The 23,253-nt window shown below is 55.1% G+C and overlaps 8 protein-coding genes across 8 annotated transcripts; 5 read left to right on the top strand and 3 right to left on the bottom strand.

Moving 5' to 3' along the window:
• Positions 1–3,461: 3,461 nt before the first annotated feature.
• B0T15DRAFT_276501 (kinase-like domain-containing protein) lies at positions 3,462–5,822 on the top strand. Its single transcript, XM_062863526.1, has 6 exons — positions 3,462–3,657; positions 3,732–3,854; positions 3,928–4,244; positions 4,303–4,458; positions 4,554–5,005; positions 5,083–5,822. The coding sequence occupies exons 1-6, from the start codon at positions 3,615–3,617 to the stop codon at positions 5,663–5,665; spliced, it is 1,674 nt and encodes a 557-aa protein (XP_062719271.1). The 5' UTR covers positions 3,462–3,614; the 3' UTR covers positions 5,666–5,822.
• A 1,311-nt stretch (positions 5,823–7,133) lies between these two features.
• On the bottom strand, positions 7,134–8,984 carry B0T15DRAFT_496041 (transcription factor PAP1-domain-containing protein; the record flags this gene model as incomplete). Its single annotated transcript, XM_062867148.1, has 3 exons — positions 7,134–7,347; positions 7,404–8,479; positions 8,535–8,984. The coding sequence occupies 3 exons, from the start codon at positions 8,982–8,984 to the stop codon at positions 7,134–7,136; spliced, it is 1,740 nt and encodes a 579-aa protein (XP_062719270.1).
• Positions 8,985–10,488: 1,504 nt separating this feature from the next.
• B0T15DRAFT_496040 (uncharacterized protein) lies at positions 10,489–11,873 on the top strand (the record flags this gene model as incomplete). Its single annotated transcript, XM_062867147.1, has 3 exons — positions 10,489–10,659; positions 10,716–11,460; positions 11,521–11,873. 3 exons carry the CDS (start codon positions 10,489–10,491, stop codon positions 11,871–11,873), a joined length of 1,269 nt encoding a protein of 422 aa, XP_062719269.1.
• A 166-nt stretch (positions 11,874–12,039) lies between these two features.
• On the bottom strand, positions 12,040–13,093 carry B0T15DRAFT_276711 (Pre-rRNA-processing protein TSR2-domain-containing protein). Its single transcript, XM_062863528.1, has 3 exons — positions 12,968–13,093; positions 12,824–12,892; positions 12,040–12,749 (listed from the first exon to the last, which is right to left on the bottom strand). Exons 2-3 carry the CDS (start codon positions 12,849–12,851, stop codon positions 12,079–12,081), a joined length of 699 nt encoding a protein of 232 aa, XP_062719268.1. The 5' UTR covers positions 12,852–12,892; positions 12,968–13,093; the 3' UTR covers positions 12,040–12,078.
• Positions 13,094–13,301: 208 nt separating this feature from the next.
• B0T15DRAFT_276496 (uncharacterized protein) lies at positions 13,302–14,603 on the top strand. The gene has a single exon (XM_062863525.1). It carries the CDS (start codon positions 13,580–13,582, stop codon positions 14,276–14,278), a length of 699 nt encoding a protein of 232 aa, XP_062719267.1. The 5' UTR covers positions 13,302–13,579; the 3' UTR covers positions 14,279–14,603.
• Positions 14,604–15,744: 1,141 nt separating this feature from the next.
• Positions 15,745–17,737, top strand: B0T15DRAFT_276368 (uncharacterized protein). Its single transcript, XM_062863522.1, has 6 exons — positions 15,745–16,258; positions 16,328–16,396; positions 16,487–16,639; positions 16,732–16,845; positions 16,987–17,229; positions 17,293–17,737. The coding sequence occupies exons 1-6, from the start codon at positions 15,973–15,975 to the stop codon at positions 17,310–17,312; spliced, it is 885 nt and encodes a 294-aa protein (XP_062719266.1). The 5' UTR covers positions 15,745–15,972; the 3' UTR covers positions 17,313–17,737.
• Position 17,738: 1 nt separating this feature from the next.
• B0T15DRAFT_276450 (riboflavin kinase) lies at positions 17,739–19,117 on the top strand. The gene is made up of 2 exons (XM_062863524.1): positions 17,739–18,885; positions 18,955–19,117. The coding sequence occupies exons 1-2, from the start codon at positions 18,236–18,238 to the stop codon at positions 18,989–18,991; spliced, it is 687 nt and encodes a 228-aa protein (XP_062719265.1). The 5' UTR covers positions 17,739–18,235; the 3' UTR covers positions 18,992–19,117.
• B0T15DRAFT_276432 (uncharacterized protein) lies at positions 19,081–21,930 on the bottom strand. The gene is made up of 3 exons (XM_062863523.1): positions 21,293–21,930; positions 19,352–21,105; positions 19,081–19,280 (listed from the first exon to the last, which is right to left on the bottom strand). The coding sequence occupies exons 1-3, from the start codon at positions 21,543–21,545 to the stop codon at positions 19,236–19,238; spliced, it is 2,052 nt and encodes a 683-aa protein (XP_062719264.1). The 5' UTR covers positions 21,546–21,930; the 3' UTR covers positions 19,081–19,235.
• Positions 21,931–23,253: the final 1,323 nt, after the last annotated feature.

Genomic DNA, 23,253 nt, shown 5'->3' with positions numbered 1-23,253 from the left:
TTTCACCGCCCTTGCCACGATCCCGGAATTCTGATACGGTCACTTCATCGGTTCAGTCAACACCGTCCTTACAGAAGTGGAAGTCGACGCAATCGTAAGCCTTGCCATATAGTCTCAGTTGTGTCTTATACGCCATATCCTGGAAAAGGAGGACATAAATGCGGAACAGTATTCTAGACAAAGGTAAGCGAGACGCCATGTTGCCATCGGGGGAAATTGTCTCCTCTCGCCGAGACTGTGTGAAGGAGGACTGCCGCCTCTAAGCGCATGTCACACCGACAGCAAGGTGTTCTGTCCTCTGTCAGGGATTATCTTCTGCTCAGGAATGGAGGGATGTTCTTGGAACCATAGCAATGTTCGCTAACGCTTTGATCCGGTTGGTCAACTGCGGATTCGGATCATCCCAAGACGCGTGGTCTAACGCGAAGGAAACGAAGAATATTGGGCGTAGAAGGATACGTAGGTTACGATGAACGCGGAGGATGGTGAGAGACCTAACTGGCTCCAGCTTGACCATCCAGGAGTATTTGCAGTTGCATGGATATAATGGGAGCACCGTAAAACATACACAGCATGCCCCAGTATGCTCGCAGCTTGTGAGCTTCATGTCGATTGCTGTCCCGAGTCCTGGAACAAGGCGATAAGTCAAAAGATCACTGCATCGGCACGAGACGTGAATGGTTTCCCTAATCCAGTGTGTCAACCCCTGTCATCAATGGATTTTGGCTCTCATGTCCCCTCTCCTGTCAGCTACACAATGTAGTCGAAAAGATCACGTTCTTGTTGATGTCAGTCGGGCGGCGTATCCGAAGTTATGCCTGTCAAGGCATAGGTATGTGCCACAGGCATGCCGTATGTGAGGAGAGATGATTTAGAAGTGGATTAATGTTGATCTGCCGCTTTGAGCAACCGGGAAAGCTGTCGTGGCACATACTTATCTAAGGGACCTTACATACCATACTGTGTATACATCATCAGCGAGAACTGGTCCAACGCAGCTCATCTGCACGTGCGCTCCAAGATGGTGATGTGCCATGCTTGTTGTAACTTGTGACAAATCATAGCACTCGGATATGATTTCTCAGAAATCATTTCTGAGAGACCGGAATGCAGGCCTGGGTCTGGTGGGGAATAGCCCTGGCTGACAGCTGACGTGGCTTCCATGTGTCAAGCACATGGCCTGAAAGTCTCCTTTGTTGATTGAAGCAGCGTCTCAAATTTCCCGTGCCGCAGAAGCCTTCTGGAAGCATTCCTTTGCTGGAAAGCAGCCCATGGTTTCAGGTCGCATGCATACACATGCAGCCAGGGCTCCGGGTGGCAGCGGACATCTCCGACCGGCGGGAAAAGGTTGTTGGCACAGCGGTGAGCCTTCCGAATTCGGATGTTCGAGAGAGCAAGGGATTCGAACTCTGCAGGATCATGGATGGGATGAACATCCATCCTGCGACGTTGTCCATGCGCCTTGGTGAATAACTGGTCTTCGGGGAGGTTGATCAGCAATACATTATGTAAACTTTCGTGTTTGCTCTCTCCTCCCTACTGTATACTGTAGGTTCCTTCCAGCATGCAACTGTCGGGTATGTTCGAAGTGGCAGGACTTGATCCAATGGTTCAGTTAAGCGATCGCAAATCACGGCAGCGATGCAACTCGCACGTGGAATACATGGATCTTGCGCTCCACTGTCTGCTAACACGCGGGCTGTTGATATAATCAATAAGAAAGGGTTATCCTGAGAACGAACTGCTGGAGAGGGTTGGAGGCACGGCAATATTTCATGCTAGTTTTTCTTCGGCGTCCCGAACGGAAGGTTTGCGCCTTTCTCGGTCACATGCCACCTATCTAGGTTCCTATGTAAACACAACTCGGAAACCCGGGTCTCGGTAATGCAGAACACAGTGCATGATTCCACTAACTTTTTGGGTGGTATGTGGTGGCTCCGCTAGTGTTTTACACTAAAACCTGGAGGTCAGCAAGTGGATCATCCAAGCCCAGCCATCATGATAACGTTAACATCAGACCGACGGTTCACGGTTGCCTATTGGATTCATCCGAACATACCTAACTTACCGACCAGCGCGAGCAAGCTCGGACTAGATTCCTTACCTACATGTACATAGACCGGACGATGAGAAGGGAGCGGCAAACATCGACATACTCATTCCTAGCCCAAGGGTAATAAGTCTCCAGCCTAACTAGCTGACAACCTCTCTCCCTTTCGAGGGCCGAGATGACCGCTTTAGCGTCATGGCTAGCCCTGCCGGGTTAAATTGGCTAATCCGCTCCCATGCCGCGAGCCGTGGCCACGAGGTTGCCACCCGCGGGGGGGTTGAGAACCATTGAAATCTTGTGTCAGGTCACAGTCGCGAGCTCCCTGCTGCAGACGATCCCACAGTAGGTCATGAACTACCGACATCAGCAAACTCGTTCCACGATCCAATGAAGCATCCAATTGGCGGCTCTACCCCAAACGTGTCGAAGGTTCCGCAGGCTGTGTTGCCATGTGGCTTTAGATTGCCTCGCCGTCCGCCACTCAGAATGTGACTGAAACCTTCTGTTCGGATTGATTAGCGGCTGGTGGCTTCACAAAAGGAAGCCGTGGCGGATTGCGCTGCAGAAGCAACGCACCATTCAGGGCGCGATCTGCGCTCGCGAACGCAGCGAGGCGTTCAATTGGCGTTGCTCGAGGCCAACCCTCCACGCCGCAACGGAAAAATTCCCTTTGTTTCTCAATAGGGCGAGATAATGACAATGGTAAATGACTAGGATTGTCTCATTGTTTTGAGTGCCCGGCAGGTCCTGGTGGCACAGAAACCGGATGGTGTATCGGGGCCAAACATGCAGTCTTTCACGATGTCCAATGTCCGTATCGCCGGAGCGCATCCCTGCATCCCAAGCCGCCAACTTCGGCCAGGGCACGTCAGGTCCCAGGGCTTCAGTTCTTGCTGCCGTGACCACGCCTCCCCTAGCTAGCACCTCCACCACACTCACAGACCTGCTCCATTCCTGTCCCCTTTCTCATAAACCGACATTCTTTTTTGGGCAAACCCCCTCGGCCCCCGCCCAAACACACTCACCGCTCACAAACACGCTTTTGCAAACCCGAGACAGGAACGACTACACAGTAGGTAATAGTTCGGCTTCGCAACCAGAGACCGGCTGTTCGGTCCTCCGTCTTGGCTGTCGTCCTCATACCCCTCAATCGCCCTACCGTCTGCCGCTGGCTCCGTCCTCTGCCGGTCGGCCTCTCCCCGAACCGACCTTACCTCCGCCCTCCGACCGGTTCCGCGACAGCCACATCCTCCGCTGAACATCCCGGGTTCCTGTAGAAAGCAGACCCCCAACAGGCCTTGGTCGAATTCCGCTTCTCCCGGAAGAGTACGGCGGACGCAGAGCCGTTCTCAGCTTCGGCCGGCCCGATCCGTTTCCCGCCTAAGTCAGACACGAATGTCGATCAGGTTTTGTTTCGTTCCGTCTACGAACCGCATCAGCCGTTGCGAACGCCCCCGGAGCAAGCAGTTGCGCGTGGCTGTATGGGGTCTCGACCGGTAATCTTTGTGTTACCATAAAAGCGGGCCGAAGTTTTTGGAACGGAACAGTCGAGTTCTAGGAGGCAATGGGCAACAGCCAAGGCAAGCCCGTCGACCTCGACGGTGAGGGTGAGTTCTCCGGCCGGTTCCGTCACCGTCTGTCTGCCATCCGCCCCTGCTGACACGGGTGTTGTCGATGTTAGTGAACCTAAACCATTTCCGCCTCCTCAGAGTCGTCGGCCGGGGTGCCTTTGGCAAAGTACGGATTGTCGAGAGGAAAGACACGGGCCTGTCGTTTGCTCTTAAATACATCCGGAAAGACGAAGGTGGGCTATTACTCGGGACCTCCCCCGTGACCTTGGGGCAACGCAGAAAACTGACTCGAGTTGACCATGGCAGTGGTGCGGTCTGAGAGTGTGCGCAATATCATACGGGAAAGACGAATGCTTGAGCATGTGAACCATCCGTTCATCTGCAACTTGCGGTACAGCTTCCAAGACATCGAATACATGTACTTGGTTGTCGACCTCATGAGCGGCGGTGACCTGCGCTTCCATATTTCGAGGAAAACGTTCACCGAGGAGGCCGTCAGGTTCTGGATAGCCGAGCTAGGTTGCGCACTGAGGTACATTCACGGCCAGGGGATTATCCACCGCGATGTCAAGCCGGACAATGTGCTGCTTGACGCCGACGGACATGTGCATCTAACAGACTTCGTATGTGCTACACATGATCTGCTTTCGACGCTTTAGGCTCAGCTAACTGGTCGGTCAGAACGTTGCATCAGATGTCGTCCCAGGCAAAATCCTAACCAGCAAATCAGGCACTTTGGCCTACCTGGCACCCGAAGTCTATGCGGGGCATGGGTACGATGTTCGGGCAGATTGGTGGTCATTAGGTGTGCTGTTCTATGAGTGCATCTACAGCAAGGTACGCTGCGTTGCTTCCCCCCCTGAACGTGCTGGGCACGGAGTCCACTTCAGTCCATCAACCGCACCATTAGCGCTAACGTAAAATACAACCAGAGGCCATTCGAAGGCAATTCCGAATCCTCTCTGAGCGCTGTCATCCAAGCGGCCAGGCCGAAATTCCCAGTCACGAACCCCCCCGTATCGTTGCCCTGCATGTACGCCATCAAAGACGCCTTGGAAGCCGACCCAAATAAGCGCCTCGGTTCCACGTGGGAAAGCTTCACCCAGCACGAGTTCTTCTCGTGTATCGACTTCGTCGCGCTGGAGAGGAAGGAGATCGAACCGGTGTTTGTGCCATCGTCCGAGAAGACCAACTTCGACGCTACCTACGATCTAGAGGAGCTGCTGCTGGAGGAGGCTCCGCTCGAGGCACGCGCGCGGCGACAGAAGCCTCGTGAAAAGCTCAAGGATGACGCCACTGACAAGGAAATCCGCGAGGACGAGCTGTACCGCATGATCGAAACCGACTTCCGGCCGTTCGACTACACAGTGGCAGCCTATAAAAAGTAAGCAAACCTCGCTACTTTCCACTCTGCTCGCGCCATGGCCTTTCCACACCTTTTGACTCACACCTCTTGTCCAGGATCACACAGCAGCAAGAAGCAATAGCGAACAACGCCACCACAACAACAACATCACAAGACCCCAACAATCCGAATGCCCAACCTCAACCCCAAGCCCTCACAACCGACGAAGCCACGCCTGCCCCAACCGCCACCACCACCAACGGCTCCCCGTCGCCACAGCAACAACAACAACAGCAGCAGCAGCAGCAACAGCGTGCCGCGATAAACCACCAACGGCGCGGCGCACCGGGGCGGCCGCCGCCCCCGCTGCCTCCCTATCCCCAAGCCTACACGACGGGCGCCAATAGCACGGCGCGCACGGGCCGGGGGATGGTCGTGGGGAGTCCGACGGGCGGGGTGCAGGTGACGCTGGACGGGGGCAGCAGCTGGAGCGACCTGGCGCGGCAGGACGCGACGCTCCCCGCCGACGCGGCGGGCGCCAACAACGAGCTGGCCGGCGGCGCGGGGGCTAAGAGCCAGGCGGAGAGCTCGGGCGGCGTGTTTGGCTTCTTCCGCGGGAAGAAGGGGCGGGGAAACAGTCCGAAGCCGAAGGAACGGGGTGTGTTGGGGAAGGAAGGGGCCCGGGTCATTCTTGGGTGATTTTATCAGATTTATGTTGCATTGCGATACATACCATACCGTCATGGATCACTGCGTTGTGTGGGTGGATGGATGGAACACTCTCAATCCGGGAGAAGGGAGGCTGAGAGTGAGGGCACCGCGGCTGGGATGTACGCCGTGGCGCTAGGGGTGACGTGGGGGTTTCGAGTCTCATTTGTGAGTGAGTGCATATGCGCGTGCTATTTACATGCATACCTACCCTACCGTATGTACCTTGTTTTGCTTACCATATACGGAGCTGGGGTGGCAGAGGCAAAGGAAGGCCAGGGGATAGCACCTAAGTGCCCGAAAACTAGAGTTGGGCCTTGGATGGTGGAACGGACGGAGTCTCTGTCTTGTGGCTCAGGGGTTCATCTTCAGGTCGGGGGGCTCCGGGTCTTGCATGTTCTTTTTTGCGCTCGTTTCCCATCGGGTCTGGAGGATCATCATCATCATCATCATCATTGAGAAGTAACTGCAAACTGTACATGGCAGGTTCTTATTTCTTAGCATGTCTTTTAGTATCTTTGGTTTGAGTTGAGCATAACGGAGGGGAAATCGGTATGTTGGTCGGCTGTTAGATTCAGTGCAGCTCGACCTTTCGGCTATTCGATACCCGAGGTTACTAGTACACAGAACATGCACATGACGCCACTTCCGTCCCTTCTCTCTGTGCCCATTGTAAAGTCTCGTGTACGTGGCGTTTACAGGCCATGTCCGGGTCTCTGCATATACACTTGAAGCTCGTCGGAGCGGCCACTCGTGGCGGTAGCTCTATTCGGATGCCTACAATACCTACCTGTAGGCTTGAAGCCAATATAATATTATCTATCAACCTCTCCCACTTGCTTCCTTGATTTGGATAGATCCTTTTCAACAGACTTGGGCACTTGGCAGTTTCTGGGTCAGTGGCTCAGGAGCTAATCCAGAAAATCCCTTACATAGCGGATGTCCTTGATTCATCACATACAATTTGGAACCCTTCATACTAATGTTGAGCCGTTTAGCCGTTACCATAGGCAACCAAAGCGCAGTCTCGTCCCATATACTGCCTCCAAAGGCAAATAGAACTCCAACTGCCCTGATCTAGCGCAATTCGCCTGCGTTATTCGAACCGAGCTTGAGAAATGAAAGCAAACAAGTACAAGTAGGTTGTTTTCATAGTTCCTCTCAAATAGGTATATCCCCCTTACTCCAAGTCATTCCTGGTCCTCCATATGCCCATGAGCGGATACGCACGCGAGTGCCGCATCACTTTCCGAGATCGTGTTTTGAAACCGTTTTTGAAGCTCTGACTTGCTAGGGATCCGGCCAATGCGTTTCCACGTTATCAAATTGAACTCCGATGTGCCGATGTGCCGCCCGGAAAGAATGGCTGACGGAAGATTCGCCGCCAGTTGGCCCCTGGGTGATCCGCCTTTATTTGTTGTACAGAGCTCACAGCGACGCTGCGAGTAAACCGTCCGGATCAACGCTGTGACTGCGTCTGCTTCGCTGCCGCAGCGACCCTGGCCGCCGTCTCTTCGTCCTTGCACACATACTTCTTTAGGGCTTGATGAAAATCCTCCTCGCTAACCACTGGGCCGGTGCCATCGCACTTGGCCTTCTTTTGTAGGTCAGCGCAGAGACCTTCCAGGTCAAAGTCGCCGGTCTGGGCCTTCGGGCAGTTCGATATTTTCTCCCTGTGAGGCTGTCAGTGAGACTGTACGGAAGACAAATCGGATTCGACCGAACGTACCAGACTTTGTTGCAATCCAGAACCTGGCCCGGCGTGCTCATGTGGTCGCGGTAGTCATCCTTCGCGGCATCAATCTGCGCAATGAGATCCTTCTTCGGCGGTACCGGGCTTGTGGCGGGAAGGTTGAATGGCGTGACGAAGTCAACGTCCAGCGCGTCGTTAAAGAAGTCGTCGAAGCCATTCGACAAAATGTTCTCTTGCGGGTCCCGGTAACCACCGAACACCTGCGGGTCGAACTGGAAATCGGTTTGGGGAAGCCACTGGGCAAAGTCGTCCAAGCCGCCATTGGCGAAACGGCCGGCATCCTGTGATTGATTGCTAAGACTGGGCTGCTCTTCGCCAATGGTAGAGAGCGTATCAATGGGCTTGAAGCCCAGGGGGGACTGAGTAAAGGGTTCGGGAGAGGTCCCGCATGATGAGCTGGGCCCGCCCGCGTTGGAATTGGACGAGGCAGAAGGCGAGCTTGTTGATGCCGCGCCGCCATGGTTGTACTGAGACTCCCCACCGACTGACGATCCATGCCCGTTGTTGAGGGATGACGTGTAGAGTCCAGAGAGATGTGCCATTTCGTCCTTATTCCGAGACTGGCCGTAACTGCTCGAACATTCAGGGCTGACAGTCCGAGACTGGCTGTAATTGCTCGAATTTCCTGGACTGACACCGTCCTGCGAGTTCTCACTGGGACTCCGGTGATCAACGGTTTTCTGCTTCTGTGGCTGCGATGGAATGGTGGATGGTTTCTTGATATCATTGGCAGGCGGTCCGGGAAGACTGCCGAACTTGGGGAACTCGAATTGGAAGTTGACATCGTTCAGATTGTTGATGAAGAGGCTTCCGAAGGGCGTCGTTGGGCCCTGAGGAGCAGGTCGGCCGCTGGCGAGCAAGGACAACCGCTTCTTATACTCGTTCAACTCGATCGTCATCTTCTCAACCTTGGCACGAAGTGCCTCTTTCTCACTGTTTGCGGCCTGGGACTGCTTTTCCAACTCCTGAACTTTATTCTCTAGGTCCTTCAAATGCTTTTCTTTGCGCTCCCTGAACGCTCGCTGCGCGGCGCGATTTTGGGCTTTCCGTTTCTGGTGAGGGGTCAGCAACAGTCCTGGCTTCGAGATCAATGTCACGGGGACCTACAGAACTCGGCTCAGTAGTGAGGGGCTTCCTGCCTGGTTTCTTCGCGACTTTCTCCTCGCTTTCCCGTCTCTTCGCTCCGGAGTTCTCCCCATCATCTGGATGGCTTCGCTTTTCCGGAGAATCCCCATCGGCAGAATCGGACGGTGACCCCTTCTTAGATCCTGGGAGGTCGCCAATCATCTTGGGCTGATTCGTATCATCGAAAGAAAAGTCGAAGCTGGAATCACCACCCGCAAAGTCGTAGTCATAGTCAAAGTCCGGGCTGCCTTGGAAGCTGCTCAAACCATCGGTCCCTTGGACAGACGACCCTTCGAACTGCATCGTAGACAGGCTGAGGCCAGTGTTCGACGTCCCGCTGTTCGGACGATTGGAATTGAGCGCCGCAAACAGCAAGCTTTGCTGCTGCGGAGTTAGGATAAGGTTCTGCAGCGGGTTCCGAGTCGACGTCATCTTGGCTGAATAGTGCTAGACCGGCTTGAGTTCAGGTCAAACTCGCCACGCGTGGAGCGAAAAGGATCCGTTGCGAAAGGTGAAATCCAATAGCTCAGATCCGCATGCGACGGGTGTCTTCCTGGCCGAAGGGCGTGGAAGCAGGTCGGGTGAGAGCGGCGATGGGGCGCTAATTCCGAGGCCCAATCAATCCAAATGCACAGCAGGCGGGGTATGGAAAATGTCGAACAAATGGAAGCACACAAAGCAACTTGGAAGGCGAAGACGTAGGAATGATGTTCTAACTAGGGGACGATGCCGGAGAGACAGGCCGGCAATGCTGAGACGAGCCAGCACAGGAAGATGCAAGACGCTTGTTCCCCGGATGGGTCAAGTTCCATGGGGAAGTGGGAGGTCGCGGTCGAACCAGAGCGTCGGGTGGAGGAATGAGAAGTCGCCCCTGTTCTTGCCTGGTTTTCTGGTTTCTGCCTGGAGTTGCACCTGACCGAGTGCATTCGTCTGTCTTGAAAGGGCGGAAGTCTGCTGCAAGGAGGGGTTGATCGAGGCGTATTTGTCAGCGATCGTAGAAGAAGGCGCGGGAATCTGTCCGCGTGGCCCTGTCTGTGCACGCCCGGTGCTAGTTAGGTACAAGATCCGTCTTTGTCCAGCCACATCCAACTTCCATCCTTCCAGTGGACACTCAGGTCAAAGGTATGCGGTCTCCGCCGTCTGAGTCACACTTTCCTAGTCATGAAATACGTACGAAGTATGCACTTAAAACAAAACCCACCGCCTACGCCGCTGACTTGACATGTAATAAGGAACTGAGACAACGGAACATGTAGTTGGTGCCGATTCGACTTCATTTGTATAGCTTGATGGCTACAGCATTGCACAGTCTTGGACTTCAACATCTACAGGACGACCCCTGAATGATTATTAGCGCGGAACTTGCGACACGGGTCTTCCTCTCAACCCCGAAACTACACTCTTAAACAATGAAAAGAGCTGATCCAACGCAAAAAAAATAGGGCATCTTGCAATACCTCAAAGGCTGAGTACATCTGAACGTTTTTTTTTTTTTGGAGAAAAATTGGCCGTTTTGACGTTGAGATTGAGATTTGGGGCTGAACCTGGTCTTCAAGTCAGACGCTAACGAACTTTCAGGGGTCCGACTGTACTGTACTGTGTAATGTCAGGTACTTGTGGGTCCGGCGTCTTTCAATCCAGCTTGAGGCACTAAGCAGCACAGTAAAAAGTGCGGCTTCGTACTGTGTACAGGTTGGATCCCAGCCCGTGCATCTTTAGACTTGAAGTGCCGAACCCGTCGACAGCATCTCCGCTTGCGGCAGCGGCAGGCGACCTGACATCACGCCATCAGCCTTGTCCAACCTAAATCAAACCGCCAGGCTCATGTGACAGCCTTGACACAGTACCCAACCGTTGCTCCACCGTGCCGACTGGCGTGTTGGGACAAGTGTATTTTGGACAAAAGGTGACTGATACACGGCGGAGACTGATCGTAATGGACATTGCGTATGACCATATCTTGGAGTCGAGTGTGGCAGAGGAACAGCGGACTACGCCTGCCCAACAATCAAGCTTGAACGCCGACCTGCAGGATGCCTACCGCACCATCTCCTCGAGCGCATGGGGCGCCCGGATTGGGGGCTTCTTTGGGAGCGTCGTGAAGCAGGTGTGTTGACTGCGTCGTGATCACATCGCCACCGCCGACCTGACTCTCTGTTTCAGGGCGAGGTCGTCTACCGCGAAGCGCAACAGGAACTCTCGGCCGTTGGGCAGGATGCCACGCGCGGCTTCACGGACCTCCGGCAATCCATCATCAACCACACACGATCGCTGTCATTGAACACATCGGTTCCGTCCGCAGCGTCTTCCTCAAATCAAGCGACCGGAGAAGCAGGCGAGAATGCCGAGACCACACCCACAGCGACTAAGAACCTGTCATCGGAGGACGCGATCAAAGAATCCGAGACTGTGCTGTCTCGGCTGCGGGACGAGGCTGCCAAGCGACTGAGGGATCTCCAAAAGGCCGAGGATGCAGCGGACGAGGCCCTACTCAGGTTTGGATCAAACCTACGAGACTTCCTCCGCGACGCTATCAAGATCGCCCCTCCAAGCAGCGATCAGACAGAAAACCAGTCCAGCACGGTCTTATTTGAGAGCAAGGATGCGCATGGGAAGAGAGTAATCCACACGTCGCGGTTCGATGCGCAGCTTCATGTGATCCACACCTCGCCCGACAGCTTCACTAAGGACGGCACTGGGGCTGAGTTTGAGGCCTGGGTGAAGGACTTTGACATCGACAAGAAGACGGAGGACATCAGCAGCGACCTGGAAAAGTACCCGGAACTCAGGGCCACTATGGAAAAGCTTGTTCCGGACCAAGTACCCTATGCGGAATTCTGGAAGAGGTACTACTTCCTCCGGCATGGTATTGAGACAGCTGAGGCACGGCGCAGGGATCTATTAAAAGGTGAGTGGAAGGACGGAATCATATTCGCTTTGGCCTGATTACGCTAACGCTTGACAACAGCCGCTTCAGCGGAGGAGGAGGTTGGCTGGGACGAGGACTCGTCGGAAGAGGGCTCGTCCGACGACGACTCGGAAGACGAGCCCGAGCCCGAGCCCGAGCCTAGAAAAGCGCCAGAGGCTTCCCGCCGGCCTGGTTCGACGGATTCCTCGACTACCATCCACCCGCCTGCCGCCAAACAAGGTCTCTTGAAGCCCTCGGAGCCGCGCAAATCCAACGACGAGAAATCGCAGGCGGACAGTGATGCGAGCTACGATGTGGTTGGGGCCAGATCGGGAGTTCCCAGTCAGGCTCCCAACAGCCCCAAGGACTCGAGGAAGGATGATGATGATAGCGACGAGGAAGATTGGGAATAAACTTGCTGTGTTACTGGCGTTTGTGCTTGGAAGGGTGGCCGAGTTTGGCTTCGAACAGGGACCTCGCAGGAGTTGGATCGTCGGTGGCTTCTCCAATGACTCTTCATACCGGGCGTGCGAGATGTAATAAGTTGCGATGTGATTTTAGTTCCGCTGTTGTCGCAATGCGCAGGCCTCATCCCTTGCCGCTGGTTTCCTCATATGTCTACCTCTTCTTCCTCGTAACCTTGGTGAACCCATCTTCGTCCACCTCAGGCTCCTCCCTTTGCTTCCTCGCAGGCGCCTCCGCCAGTGCGGGCGCCTCATCCATCTCGACGTCACCCTCTTCACCCCCTTCCTCGTCGTCATCCGTATCCCAGTCCGTCTCGCCATCCTGGTCCTCCGCCTGCGCGATAACAACTTTGCTTCCCTTCCTACCCTCCCACCTCTTTCTCAACGCCTCCACCCCCTCAAACTTGCCCCGCAAACATTCGGCCCTCAGTTGCACCACCTGCCCCGCTATGTCCCATGCAGATTCGTCGTCGACATTAACTTCGAACTCATCCAACATGACCTGCAAGAGCCTCTCCTCAACGTCCTCCTGGTCCGGCTCCTCGTTCGCCCCGCTGCCCGCCCCATTCTGAGCTAATGTCTGTTGTTGTTGTTGCGGCGGTGGTGGTGGTGGCAGCTTGTGTTGCTGCCATTGTATCCTCTGCTGCAGTTGGGAGGGCGTGAGCTTGGAGACGTCCGGGAAGAGCTCGACAATGACGCCCGCGAACCAGTCGCGCTTGTCGGACGAGTCGGGCCCGCCCCAGTTGTTCTGCACCGCGAGCGTCAGGGCTGGCCACAGGTGCAGAGCGAGGGCGACGCCCTGTTCGAAGGTCTCCTGGCAGGTCGCTAGAAGAGGAAGCAACAGGGCGGGGTTAGCAGGGTAGGTTGTGGGAGGGTGGCGGGAAGGATGGGTTGCGTACCCGGACTGGGGGAGGCGTTGCTGCTCATGGTCGAACTCGGTGTGTTCCGCGAGGTGCGAAGGGGGGGTGCTGTTCTGGAGGGTTTAAGAGGAGGGGGTATTACTAGAGTTAACGACGAGGTGGGATGGTGGGGTGTTGACTTGCGCGAGAACTTTTTCTTCAATCGATTATCCAGGCAACCGGGGAACAAGCAGGGTTAGGGGCCAGCGAACGGTCGATCTACCTAACCACTGTGTCCGGGATAAAGGGGGAAGTGGATGTTACAGGATACGAGTCAGGGCAAAAGAGATAGATAGGATGTGATTCAATCGCTTCAACTGCAAGGTGCTCAGATTGTGATAGTTTAAAAGCCGGTATAATCATATGTCACGCCCCAAATCTCTTCTGAATGCGAGCGATTCTTCAGACTAGGTAGGTAGGTTCGGGCCCACACTCTTTCAGTCTTCGGGTCGCTCTCTCCAGGCACGCACAGATGACGTCGGAAGATAAGGTCGGTAGCTTAATCCCTGAACGGAGATAAACCCGTTGCTGCCCTGCGAACAGAAACCACGACCCTGAGAATAGGAAAGGCGGTCGGCTTGATATAAGCTCCGATTGCTGTTTATGTTTCCGGCTTCTTCGATTCTGAAAGCCTTTATAAACTCGCCTCCTATTTGCGGGGTTATCTTGTAGGCATCCAGTAGTTCCATCCACAACTTCTCCTTGAATCACAGCTTCAAACTCACCCCAATTTCACACCACACCATTGCCGCCACCATGGCTTCGAACGTCGTCTTCGGCTGCACAGGCTTGGTTGGGTCGAACATTGTCAGCACACTACTCGCCCACAGCCCCGTCACTACCGTAACGATCTCGCGTCGGCCACCCAAATCCTCCGGCCCCAACCTGAACGCCATTGTCGAAGCCGACACGACCCAGTGGGTCTCCAAGCTCAAGGCGCTCAGCCCGACCCCGACCACCGTCTTCTCCGGGCTCGGCACAACCCGCGCTCAGGCAGGCGGCATCGCCAACCAGTGGAAGATCGACCACGACCTGAACGTCGAGGTGGCGCGGGCCGCGAAGGAGGCCGGCGTACGCCACTTCGTGTTCATTTCCAGTGCGGGCACGAGTAGTCTGTTCGCCAATGCGGTGCCGTACAGCAGGATGAAGCAGGGCGTGGAGAACACGATCAAGGGGCTGGAGTTTGAGACGGCGGTTATTGTCCGGCCGGGGTTCATCTTTGGCGAGCGCGAGGTGAAGCAGCAAGGTGCAGCTCCCATTGGAGCCGCGATCAAGGGGTTAGGGAAGGTCTTTGGCCAGTGGGCGCAGGATAAGTTGGGCCAAGAGGCCGAGGTGATCGCGCGGGCCGCGGTGCACGCTGCAAGGATTGCCGAGGAGGGAAAGGCGCCCGCCAAGTTCTGGGTGCTGGAGCAGAGTGATATCGTGAGGTTGGGCCGGAATGAGTGGAAGGACTAAGCAGGAGGGACGCTGAAGTGAGAGATAGGGTTGCGCGAGCAAACCATTCGTGGAAGAGGTGATGAGGGCCGTCCAAATTGAATGTTGCGGGTGTAATTGGGAGGCCTCGGGACTTTGCTTGACATAAGTCAGCTCTAAATCAAAGCTCCAGATGCGCTTGTTCAGCGGACTGGATTATAGCAGTTGTATGATACTCTGGTGCCCGATGGATGGGTTGTTTATATATTACATACTATTCCGTATAGTATTCCCAGTACGGAATACTGGTAGTACACTACCAGGTACGATCTGTTTACGCTATATATACTCCCAGGTTATTACCGCGTCCTTTCTGTTCCTTTACGGTTTACACTATCCGTACTTGCCCGGAACAATCGTTATCTCATCAAGATCCGCTGGTTACTGAGAATCCTGCACGCTCAATACGTCGAAGAGCCCGATCAACCTGAACCAGCTACATCCAAACGTCCATTCCAGCGCCCATGCGACGCTGGTGCTTATCGTGGGTTGAGAATGCAGTCGGGGTCCGGTTTCATCGGTTGAATTGCTCGTCCGACGTCGATGTGTGTTTTTGTCGTCCGGACCGTTCGGCATTCGGCGGCCGGCGTGTACATGGACCCCGGTTCAGGGGTTGTACACTTGAGACAGAACTACGAGTACGCGGAGAGCTAGTACTATCCCCGTCGGCCGACCATAGCTCCATATCTTCTCCGTCAATTACGCGTTTGGGCCTACTACCGTACGATCAAACGGAAGGGGGAGTAGGTATTCATGGAGGTTTTAACTTCTACAGATAATTGCCGTGTAAGGACTTGACTGATGGATGGGATGAGAAAATCGAACCGACCCTCAAGTCTCAGCCAGTGTGGCTTGCCGCTTGCGTGTGGCGATCGGTGGTTTTGTTGAGTTCCTTGCACCTTGAGAGGATCGTAGGGCAATAATGTTCTTATAAGAGGTAAGGCAATGGGCGGAATAGTAGTGTCCTCACATATTGAATGATGGAGGACGTGACATGAGAACTTCCCTAGACGTCCTTGTATACTGTTCTGACAAGGGAGAACTCCGTACAGGAAGAGGCAAACGGCGAAAAACTTGCGCAAAACTCACCGTCGATTCGTAGCCTCCCACCCTGAAGGTGGACTTATATAAGAGACATTCACAGTTGGTGGACTAACTTCGTCCGCGGTCGCGTCGCAAAACCGCCCGCACACTAGGTACCTTACGTACATACATAGGAGCGCTTTAACGTCTAACAGCTAGCCCTACGTTTTCAAATTCAACCAGGGTCGGAAAGCTTGTTCCGTAGCACCAAACAAACCTACTTTCCGAGAGCTCGATCCCGAGTGCCCACCACCACAACCGGGCTGTCTTCCTGTCCGGGAATAAAAACCCTTGCCCCGATGTTTCACGTTGCATTCCACGATGGCCATCATCTTGTTCAAGGGGTTGATTAACTCCACCGATCACGACATCGCCTTAGTTCTCTATTACACCAATCCACATAGAGTTGATCTAAGTTGTAAACGGAGAACTTGGACTAGAATAAATACGAATATATAGCTAGCTGCCTTTGAAATCCAGCCGGTCCCCCCAGTTGACCACAGGAAGAGACCTGCCCAACTCTTTCCACCAAATCGAGGCCAATCTCTCCTTTGAGTCTGTTCCGTGTTGTTCAGCCCCGTCGAAGCTCCAAAATGCCATTCTCCCGTCAGATTCTGTCTGCCCTTGCGGCCGCGGCCATCACGGCAGTGGAGGGTGCCATGGGCCCTGCTTTCAGCACCGGGCCGGTCGCGACCAACTCGTTCATCCGCGAGGCAAGCTCAACCCTCATCCTTCCCAAGGCTCCCAGCGGCTCCTCCGGAGACGCTTCGCTCTGGGTTGGGATGGGCACTTCGAATGGCGACTTGATCCAGTCGATCGCCGATAACTGGTCGTCCGAAAACTGGTCTATCTTTGCTTATACTCTCGTCAGCACGGGGCGTACGTTGTACCCATCAGTGAACTAGCGGTTTGGGCAGCATCGTGGCTAACCAACGTGTCTCTCCGCAGCCAACTCGCAGATGCCAGTTCAGTCAGATAGCACCACCGCCTACCCGGGTGATCAGATCACGATGCATTGTGAGCAGTCCCCTTATCTACGTACATTACACAGCTGTCAGCTGCCCTCGGGATGGAACCCTTAACTTACAGCATCACACCCCGGAGCAGACAAGTTTGACGATTCGACTGGGAACTACACCCAGTATGTTTCCATCAATGGCAAGCTGGTACACACGCTGTCTACCAGTTCTGGACGTGCCCAGGGCTTTGGCAGTGCCGTCGAGTGTGGCGAGACCAACTGCGGCACTATGCCCGCTCATAGTGAGTCTTCGGTCCATGTTACTGTTATCGCTCCTGCGAGGGGCGCGTGTGATATGTGTCTCCTAATAACCCATCTTTTTTTCAATAATCAGAATGGATCAACACGACCATCATCATGGACAAAGCCGACCCCAACTACATAAACACCTTGGGCAAAGGCCCCAGTGTCACTGGCGAGATGGTCACCAACGACGGCGGCAAGACTTGTAAGCAGATATTCCGCTTTAGCCTTTACCTCTTTACCTCTGGTTGGCAAGCATGCTGCTCCTAATCCAGCCGCGTTCGTCCGGAAATGAGATGCATCCCCTACTACCTGAGAGGATTTCTCCTGCTGACAATGTCGGTAGGGACCGTCGATACCATCGATATTCCCGGATATGATTTCTCCACGGGTAAAATCGTGACGGGCACGACCGGAGCCAAGACGAAGGCTGCGACCATGGCCTCGACCGCCCAGGCGTCGGCGGCAACGTCGTCGCCCTCCTCCTCCGGTGGCGCCACTGCCTCACACTGGGCCCAGTGCGGCGGTATCGGCTATTCCGGACCTACGACATGCGAGAGCCCGTACAAGTGCACATACGCCAACGACTGTAAGTTTTCTTAAGCTCCCCTTGTTCATGTTCATCGGATGTCTCATTGACGGGTCTGTCTAGACTATTCCCAATGTCTATAAGGGAGAAGGTTCATACGCACAACAAGACTAGCCGCCGTGGCTGCAATCATTTCTCCTTGGCTCGACATGTATTACCACGCATCTACCACGGTCCCTATCTCATACACACCTGTAAAACCTACAATGCTCCTTTGTTAACCAGTGCGGGATATCGTATTTCTCATGTAAATACTATTTACCAAGGTACATACATACGTACGTAAATCTAGCAGCGCCTCGTCGGCCGTGTAACTAGCATATTTCATTATCATTTTCATAAATCTAAGTTGAAAGCTCTTGAATCTCTTGCTTGTTCTTGGGGACCTCCGACCTAGCCTAAGGGTAAAAGGGCTCGTGTAAGAGGACAATGACTCAATGAGACCAATATGAAGGGAGCACTTGGTCTGCTTCAGCCGTTGTAAAGTAGGAGGTGCATTTGGGAAGATTGCTAGGCAGTACTAGCCTGTTACTTGTTATTTGATTCGTACTGTACAAGAATACGGGGCTCTGCGGTAAGATCGGACTTCTAAATATGCCACCCGATCCCGAGGACCGAGACAATATCCAACGATTTATTACAAGGGCCTTCCGCTGCCATGGAATGCTTGAAGTCACCTTTATCTTATCTCCAAGAGAAGACCCGTAACCCCACAGTTGGTATTGTACCCCGCCATCGAAGGAATTCACTCCGTTTCCATCCTGATCCCCTCGGTCTGTGTCAGCATTACGGACGGTTCCTTACATCAACTGGGCTCACTTAAACGAATCACCTCACATAACTCACATCTCACCGTCTCTCATCAGCCGAGAACCCAAACTGGACCGCCAAAAGTTTCAACACCTGCAATCCGTCTTGGACAAAACAAACAACTAAACAGGCCACTCGCCCAAACCCCCAACCGACCTCTCTCTCCTCCCCACACTCCCATACTCTCACAAAACAAATGGCAACCCCCAACAGACCATCCCTAATCGGCGACCCGTCCGGCCCCTCTCCCCCTTACCCTCTTCACATGTCCGGGAGAGTAATAAGCGGCTTCGGCCGCGGGTCCAAGGAACTCGGGATCCCCACGGCCAACCTGCCCGTGGACGACGCCTCAACGCCCTGGATCAGCACGACCCCTTCGGGCGTCTACTTTGGCTGGGCGTCGCTCAACCTGCCGCCCACCCACCCGGATTACATCCTCCCCACCGTCAATGTCGATAACAACAACAACAACAAGAGGAGAGCTGCTGCGAACGCGAACGGCTTCGCCGTGTACCCGATGGTGATGTCGATCGGGTACAACCCGTTCTACAAGAACACGGTGCGGTCGGCCGAGGTGCACGTGCTGCACTCGTTCCGGGCCGACTTCTACGGCGCCGAGATGCGGCTGCTCATCACGGGCTTCATCCGCGAGGAGAGGGACTACAGCGGGCTGGAGGCGCTGATCGCCGACATCAACTTCGACTGCGACGTGGCGAAGCGGAGTCTGGCGCGGGAAGCGTGGGCGCCGCGCGAGGTGGACGTGGAGGTCGACGTCCCCGGGGAAGAAGGGAGGAAGGTGGTGTTGAGGGGCCAGTTGGAGGCTGCGTGGTTGATACGCCCCAGCGAGCAGCAAAGCAGTCAAGGGGGGACGGCGGAGGGGAAATAGGGGGCGGAAGTTAATGCCGGGGATGCGAGGAGTGGGCGTACTGGACAGCGGAGCGTCGTTTGCTGAGACTTTGGGATATAAGTAATAGAGGGAGCATGTAGTAGACCTCGCATGCGACCCATGAAACGTCACCGATGATGATATTGCTTTGTTCCGCTCCTCCATCCTGACGCTACGTAGAGCCAAACTCTCCCCAGAAATATAGGGTATCCCGAATCCAAAGCTTTGCTTGACAACCCCTAAGCAGCCCTTCAATATCCCATTTTCCGTTTCCTTTTCTTTTCCCATCCCAAATGCATCGATGCTCCAATCACACAGCTAATTGGTTGTGATTCCGATAATAACATGGAAGGAACTTGTGAGGATGTCAGCTCTTGTGTACCTCCTAATGCTCGTGAACAAAGAATAGAGCGTTAACATACTTACGTTTATAATGAACAGCATAGGCATGTCAAACATGTCACGCTTAATAGTCCACGTGTAGCTGCACTCGAGCTTGCCGTCCCGCTCCAGCTTGGATATCCCGTGCTCGCCGTCGATCTTGGCCACGCGGTTGCTCAGGATGCTATTGCGAGGGTCTTTCTGCGGCGCGTGCCCCTCGGCGCTTCCCTCACTCGCGCCTTCCTCCTTATCCGGCGCACGGTACTTGAGGATGCGGCACTTGCGCGTCTTGTGGCCGCGGCTGTCGTTGAAGGCGAGCTGGGAATAGTCCTCGTAGAACTCGACGACGCTGTCGTGGTCCAGGATCTCGGCGAGGAAGACCGGCTGCGGCCCGTCCGATGACCCGAGAGTATCCGGGTTGAGGCTCTTGAGACGTGGGGTTGTGAGGCCGACCCGCCCCTTGGAACTGGAGGTAGACGAAGCGGAGCCTCCGAGGTTGACGTTGCGATTGGGCTGCTTGCCCAGCAACACATCTTTGGTCCAGCCAGTGAGGGCGGTGAACTCCTTGTTGACGCTCGCCACCTCGCCCGTCCGCCTGCAGGCCAGGGCAGGGCTTGCGCAATGGTGCATGAACTCCTCGTACTCGAACAGGGAACGCTGGAAGTACTTCTCCATGAATACCAGGTCTTGCCTGGTCAGGTTCCGCGTGGAAGCTAACAGGGACGGTCGAATGCTGGCCAGGGACTTTGCGATGCGCGATGTGTGTGCTGGCGTAAACCGGCTCTGGATGAGGTTGAAGAGCTTATGGAAACTTGCAACATAGCCAAAAGGCTCTTTGACGGTGTCGTAGATAGACGACGGGTCCCGCTGCCGTTTCGCGAAGATGGATTGCTGCCCGAGCTTCGCTAAAGCATTTGCCTGTCTGGTGCTCGGCCGCGTCTGGTTGGCCGGTTTGTTTCCCATGCCAGGCGTCGTCGAGTAGGAGGTCATGGTGGGAGAGCCGTCAAAGCCAAGCGTAGTGGGCTGCGGGCTGTTGGTGTCGGTGCTGGGGCTTTGGACGCTTGTTGGGCCCGCGGCGATTGCATACGCATGTGGGAGGCCATGTTGCAGGTTACCCTGCGAATAGACACCGTTGTGGTTTGTGTCGATGCCGAGGAAGCCGTCGATGAGATCGAACTGGTTCACGCCGCTCCCAAACACTCCAGACCCAAGGTTGAGATTGCCGCTCGCCGACCCGGGCATGGCGGTATCCTGAGGAGGCGTCTCCGCAGCACCCGAGGACATGTGTCCAAGCATACCAAATTCCATGGCCCCGTACTGACTTCCAAAGTTAAGCCCTTCGAGATTGAAGTTGAAGATATTGGGGTCGCTAGGGTCGAACGGCAGGGCGCCGAAATTTGCCATGGGACTAGACGCCTGCGGCACAGTCAACCCGCTTAATTGCGGGTTCCCTGATGTCGGGAAGGAGGGAGACACGGGCGATGGTTGACTGCCGAAGGGGAGATTCTCGGCTATATTCGCTATCGGAGTCTGGGCGCTCGAGAAGAGGGGAAACTGAGTAGCAGTTGACTGTGAGAAGAAAGTTCCCGCCGTGGAGGACCCCTCTGATGTCGGAATACTGGCGTTTCGATGGCCATTCTGACGCGTTGGAGTCGGGTTGGGGTTATAATTTGGACCCAGAACCGGCCTCAAAGCCTCAGGCGGCGCATCATGAAGATACTTGGCCTTCTTTCTGACTCCATCCTGGCAGCTGTCCATAAGTCCGCGCTTGATACATCGTTGGCACGGCCTCTCGTCCCCTAGAGGTAAGTCAGCTAACAAACCATTCACGGGCACCCCCCAGAGCTTGCTTGAAGAGGTAGATCAACAAGGAGAGCAAAAGGGCAAGCACAAACTTCCGTGATGAAGAATTCTCGCAGTCCCACTGCACCCCCTGCGGAAAGAATGGGGAGAGGTTGAAGCCACACAGGCAGAAAAAAGGCTTACCGCAAGTAAGGTGAGCTCTCTGGCAGGCGAAGCAAGCCCGTCTTGCTTTCTTCCTACGAGGGCGCAAGGGGTCTTTAGGGTCATACTTCTTTCTGGGCTCACCACTGGCGTCAGCGCCCTCCGAGGTGGCACGTTGATCCGCCATCTTGTCGTCCTCTTCTTTGACTAGCTGCTCGTGGTCGTCGTACTCGTTCTCGCTCTCCGACGTGGCACCCGAAGCCTCTGGCCCGGAATGCCCACCTTCTTCCGGCATTACGCCCGGCTTATATACGGCACCGATCCGTAGAAAAGCGCAGAAACACAGAAACACCCAGCTCGACCCTGGGCCCGTCGGCTCCGGGATGGGGGCTCTAAAGGAGAAGCAGATGATGAGCGCCTGAGCTCTCCTGCGGCAATATCACGGCGGTGGCACCGCGATGCCAAGTGATTGGCGCTGCACGTCGCTCTAAATGTCAGGGCTCCGGCTGACAGAGATACGGAAACAGGTAGCCCAAACAGTTGTCCCGAGCGAGTGGATGACGAACCCTGGCGGCACGTCTAATTCAGGCGTTGCGGGCGGCAACGAACAGTGGCGGCCGGGCTCCGCGAGGCGGATGTAGCACCACTGGCTCTCCGCGGCTTTCAAGCTGCTGGCCTCCTCTCTGAGGATCCTGTGGCTTGCCAGAATAAGCAGTGTTGATCGTCAACACACGGAAAAGGGCCGTGTCTTGTGCCAGCTGACGAGGCCTGATACACCACGATCGCGGCTATCCTCGTATTCCCAGCGGTTCTCTTGGGGAGCCACCCAATTGGTTCGGGGAATTTAGGAAGAGGTACTCCTGTGCGACAGAGCGCCACCGTCCGACGGGATCCAACGTAAGGCGGGTTGTGGGAGGGATTGTGCGTGCGGTTTCACAGAAGAACCTCGAGTCACGCGGGAGCGGATAGGGCACTCGTAAGGTCTGCAAAAGCTCGAAAGCAATTGCAGTTCGCGTCGTACAGGAATGCTAGGAGGCGCATTCACCCTGCAGCTATCCGTCGCTCTATGGTTTTGCGCGGGCCCTTGGCGCAGCGTCAGCGCGGGTCTGGAAGCAGGCGCTCGAGGCGTTCGAGACTCAGCAACCCAACTTGGAGGACAATTGGTACGGATGCGGGATGTCGAAACGCGTGTGGCTTGTGCAGTACGTCGGCGTTCAGCGGGTTGCGCGGCCAGGTCGTCGTGGGATGTCTCCAGCCAGTATCCCCGCAGTTCCTCCTCCTTTTCCCTGCTGCCTCTCCTGATCCCAGAGCTGGGTGATGTGCTTCCGCCACACGCCAGTGCCGCCGAGTCGCAATATGTAATATGGCCGAGCCCACGAGGGTGGTCAAGGGCGAGCTACTGCGGCCTAGGGATACGCAAGGCGAGCGGAGAACAAATCCCTTCCGGCTGTGTTGCACGTGTCAGTGCCGTTTCCGACCAGGAGTGCGCAATATAGTCCGCATCGCACGTATGCGAAGGGAGCGTTGTGCCGATTAAGGGAGTGGGATGGTGTCGTGGGTGTGCGCTTCTCCCTGATTCCTCCATGGGTGAGGCCAGTGCTGAGTCGGTGTGGTTTTGCTGACTCCAATTCCGTCAAGTCCCTCACTGGAGTTATTTGCATAGCCGCGGTGGGCAATGGCAAGAACCTTGTGCCGAGCTAAATAAAACCTCGTTTCCTTCTTCCCGCACTGCGGGGCTGGGCCCCACTTGGCACATTGGCCAGGGCTCGTCAGGTCGCAACCCACCCCAAACCCCAAAGCACAGCAGTCTGGAGAGTCTGGATCTCGACAGATCAGACCCAGCATTTCTGCGTGTTCCTCTCCATGCATGCGGCTCGGCAGTGGATACTGTGCTTGTGACATTATCTGGGGATTGTCTCGTATGTAATTGGCGACTGGTGCCTGACCGCTGATTCAGTGGCTTCATGTGAATCGCTGGTGTCACCCCATCTATCCTCGCACGG

This window comes from Chaetomium strumarium (assembly GCF_033439665.1).
Source record: "Chaetomium strumarium strain CBS 333.67 chromosome Unknown B0T15scaffold_6, whole genome shotgun sequence".
Classification (NCBI taxonomy): Eukaryota; Fungi; Ascomycota; class Sordariomycetes; order Sordariales; family Chaetomiaceae; genus Chaetomium; species Chaetomium strumarium.
The sequence above is the reverse complement of the archived record's forward strand: the minus strand, read 5'-3'. Positions and strand labels throughout refer to the sequence as shown.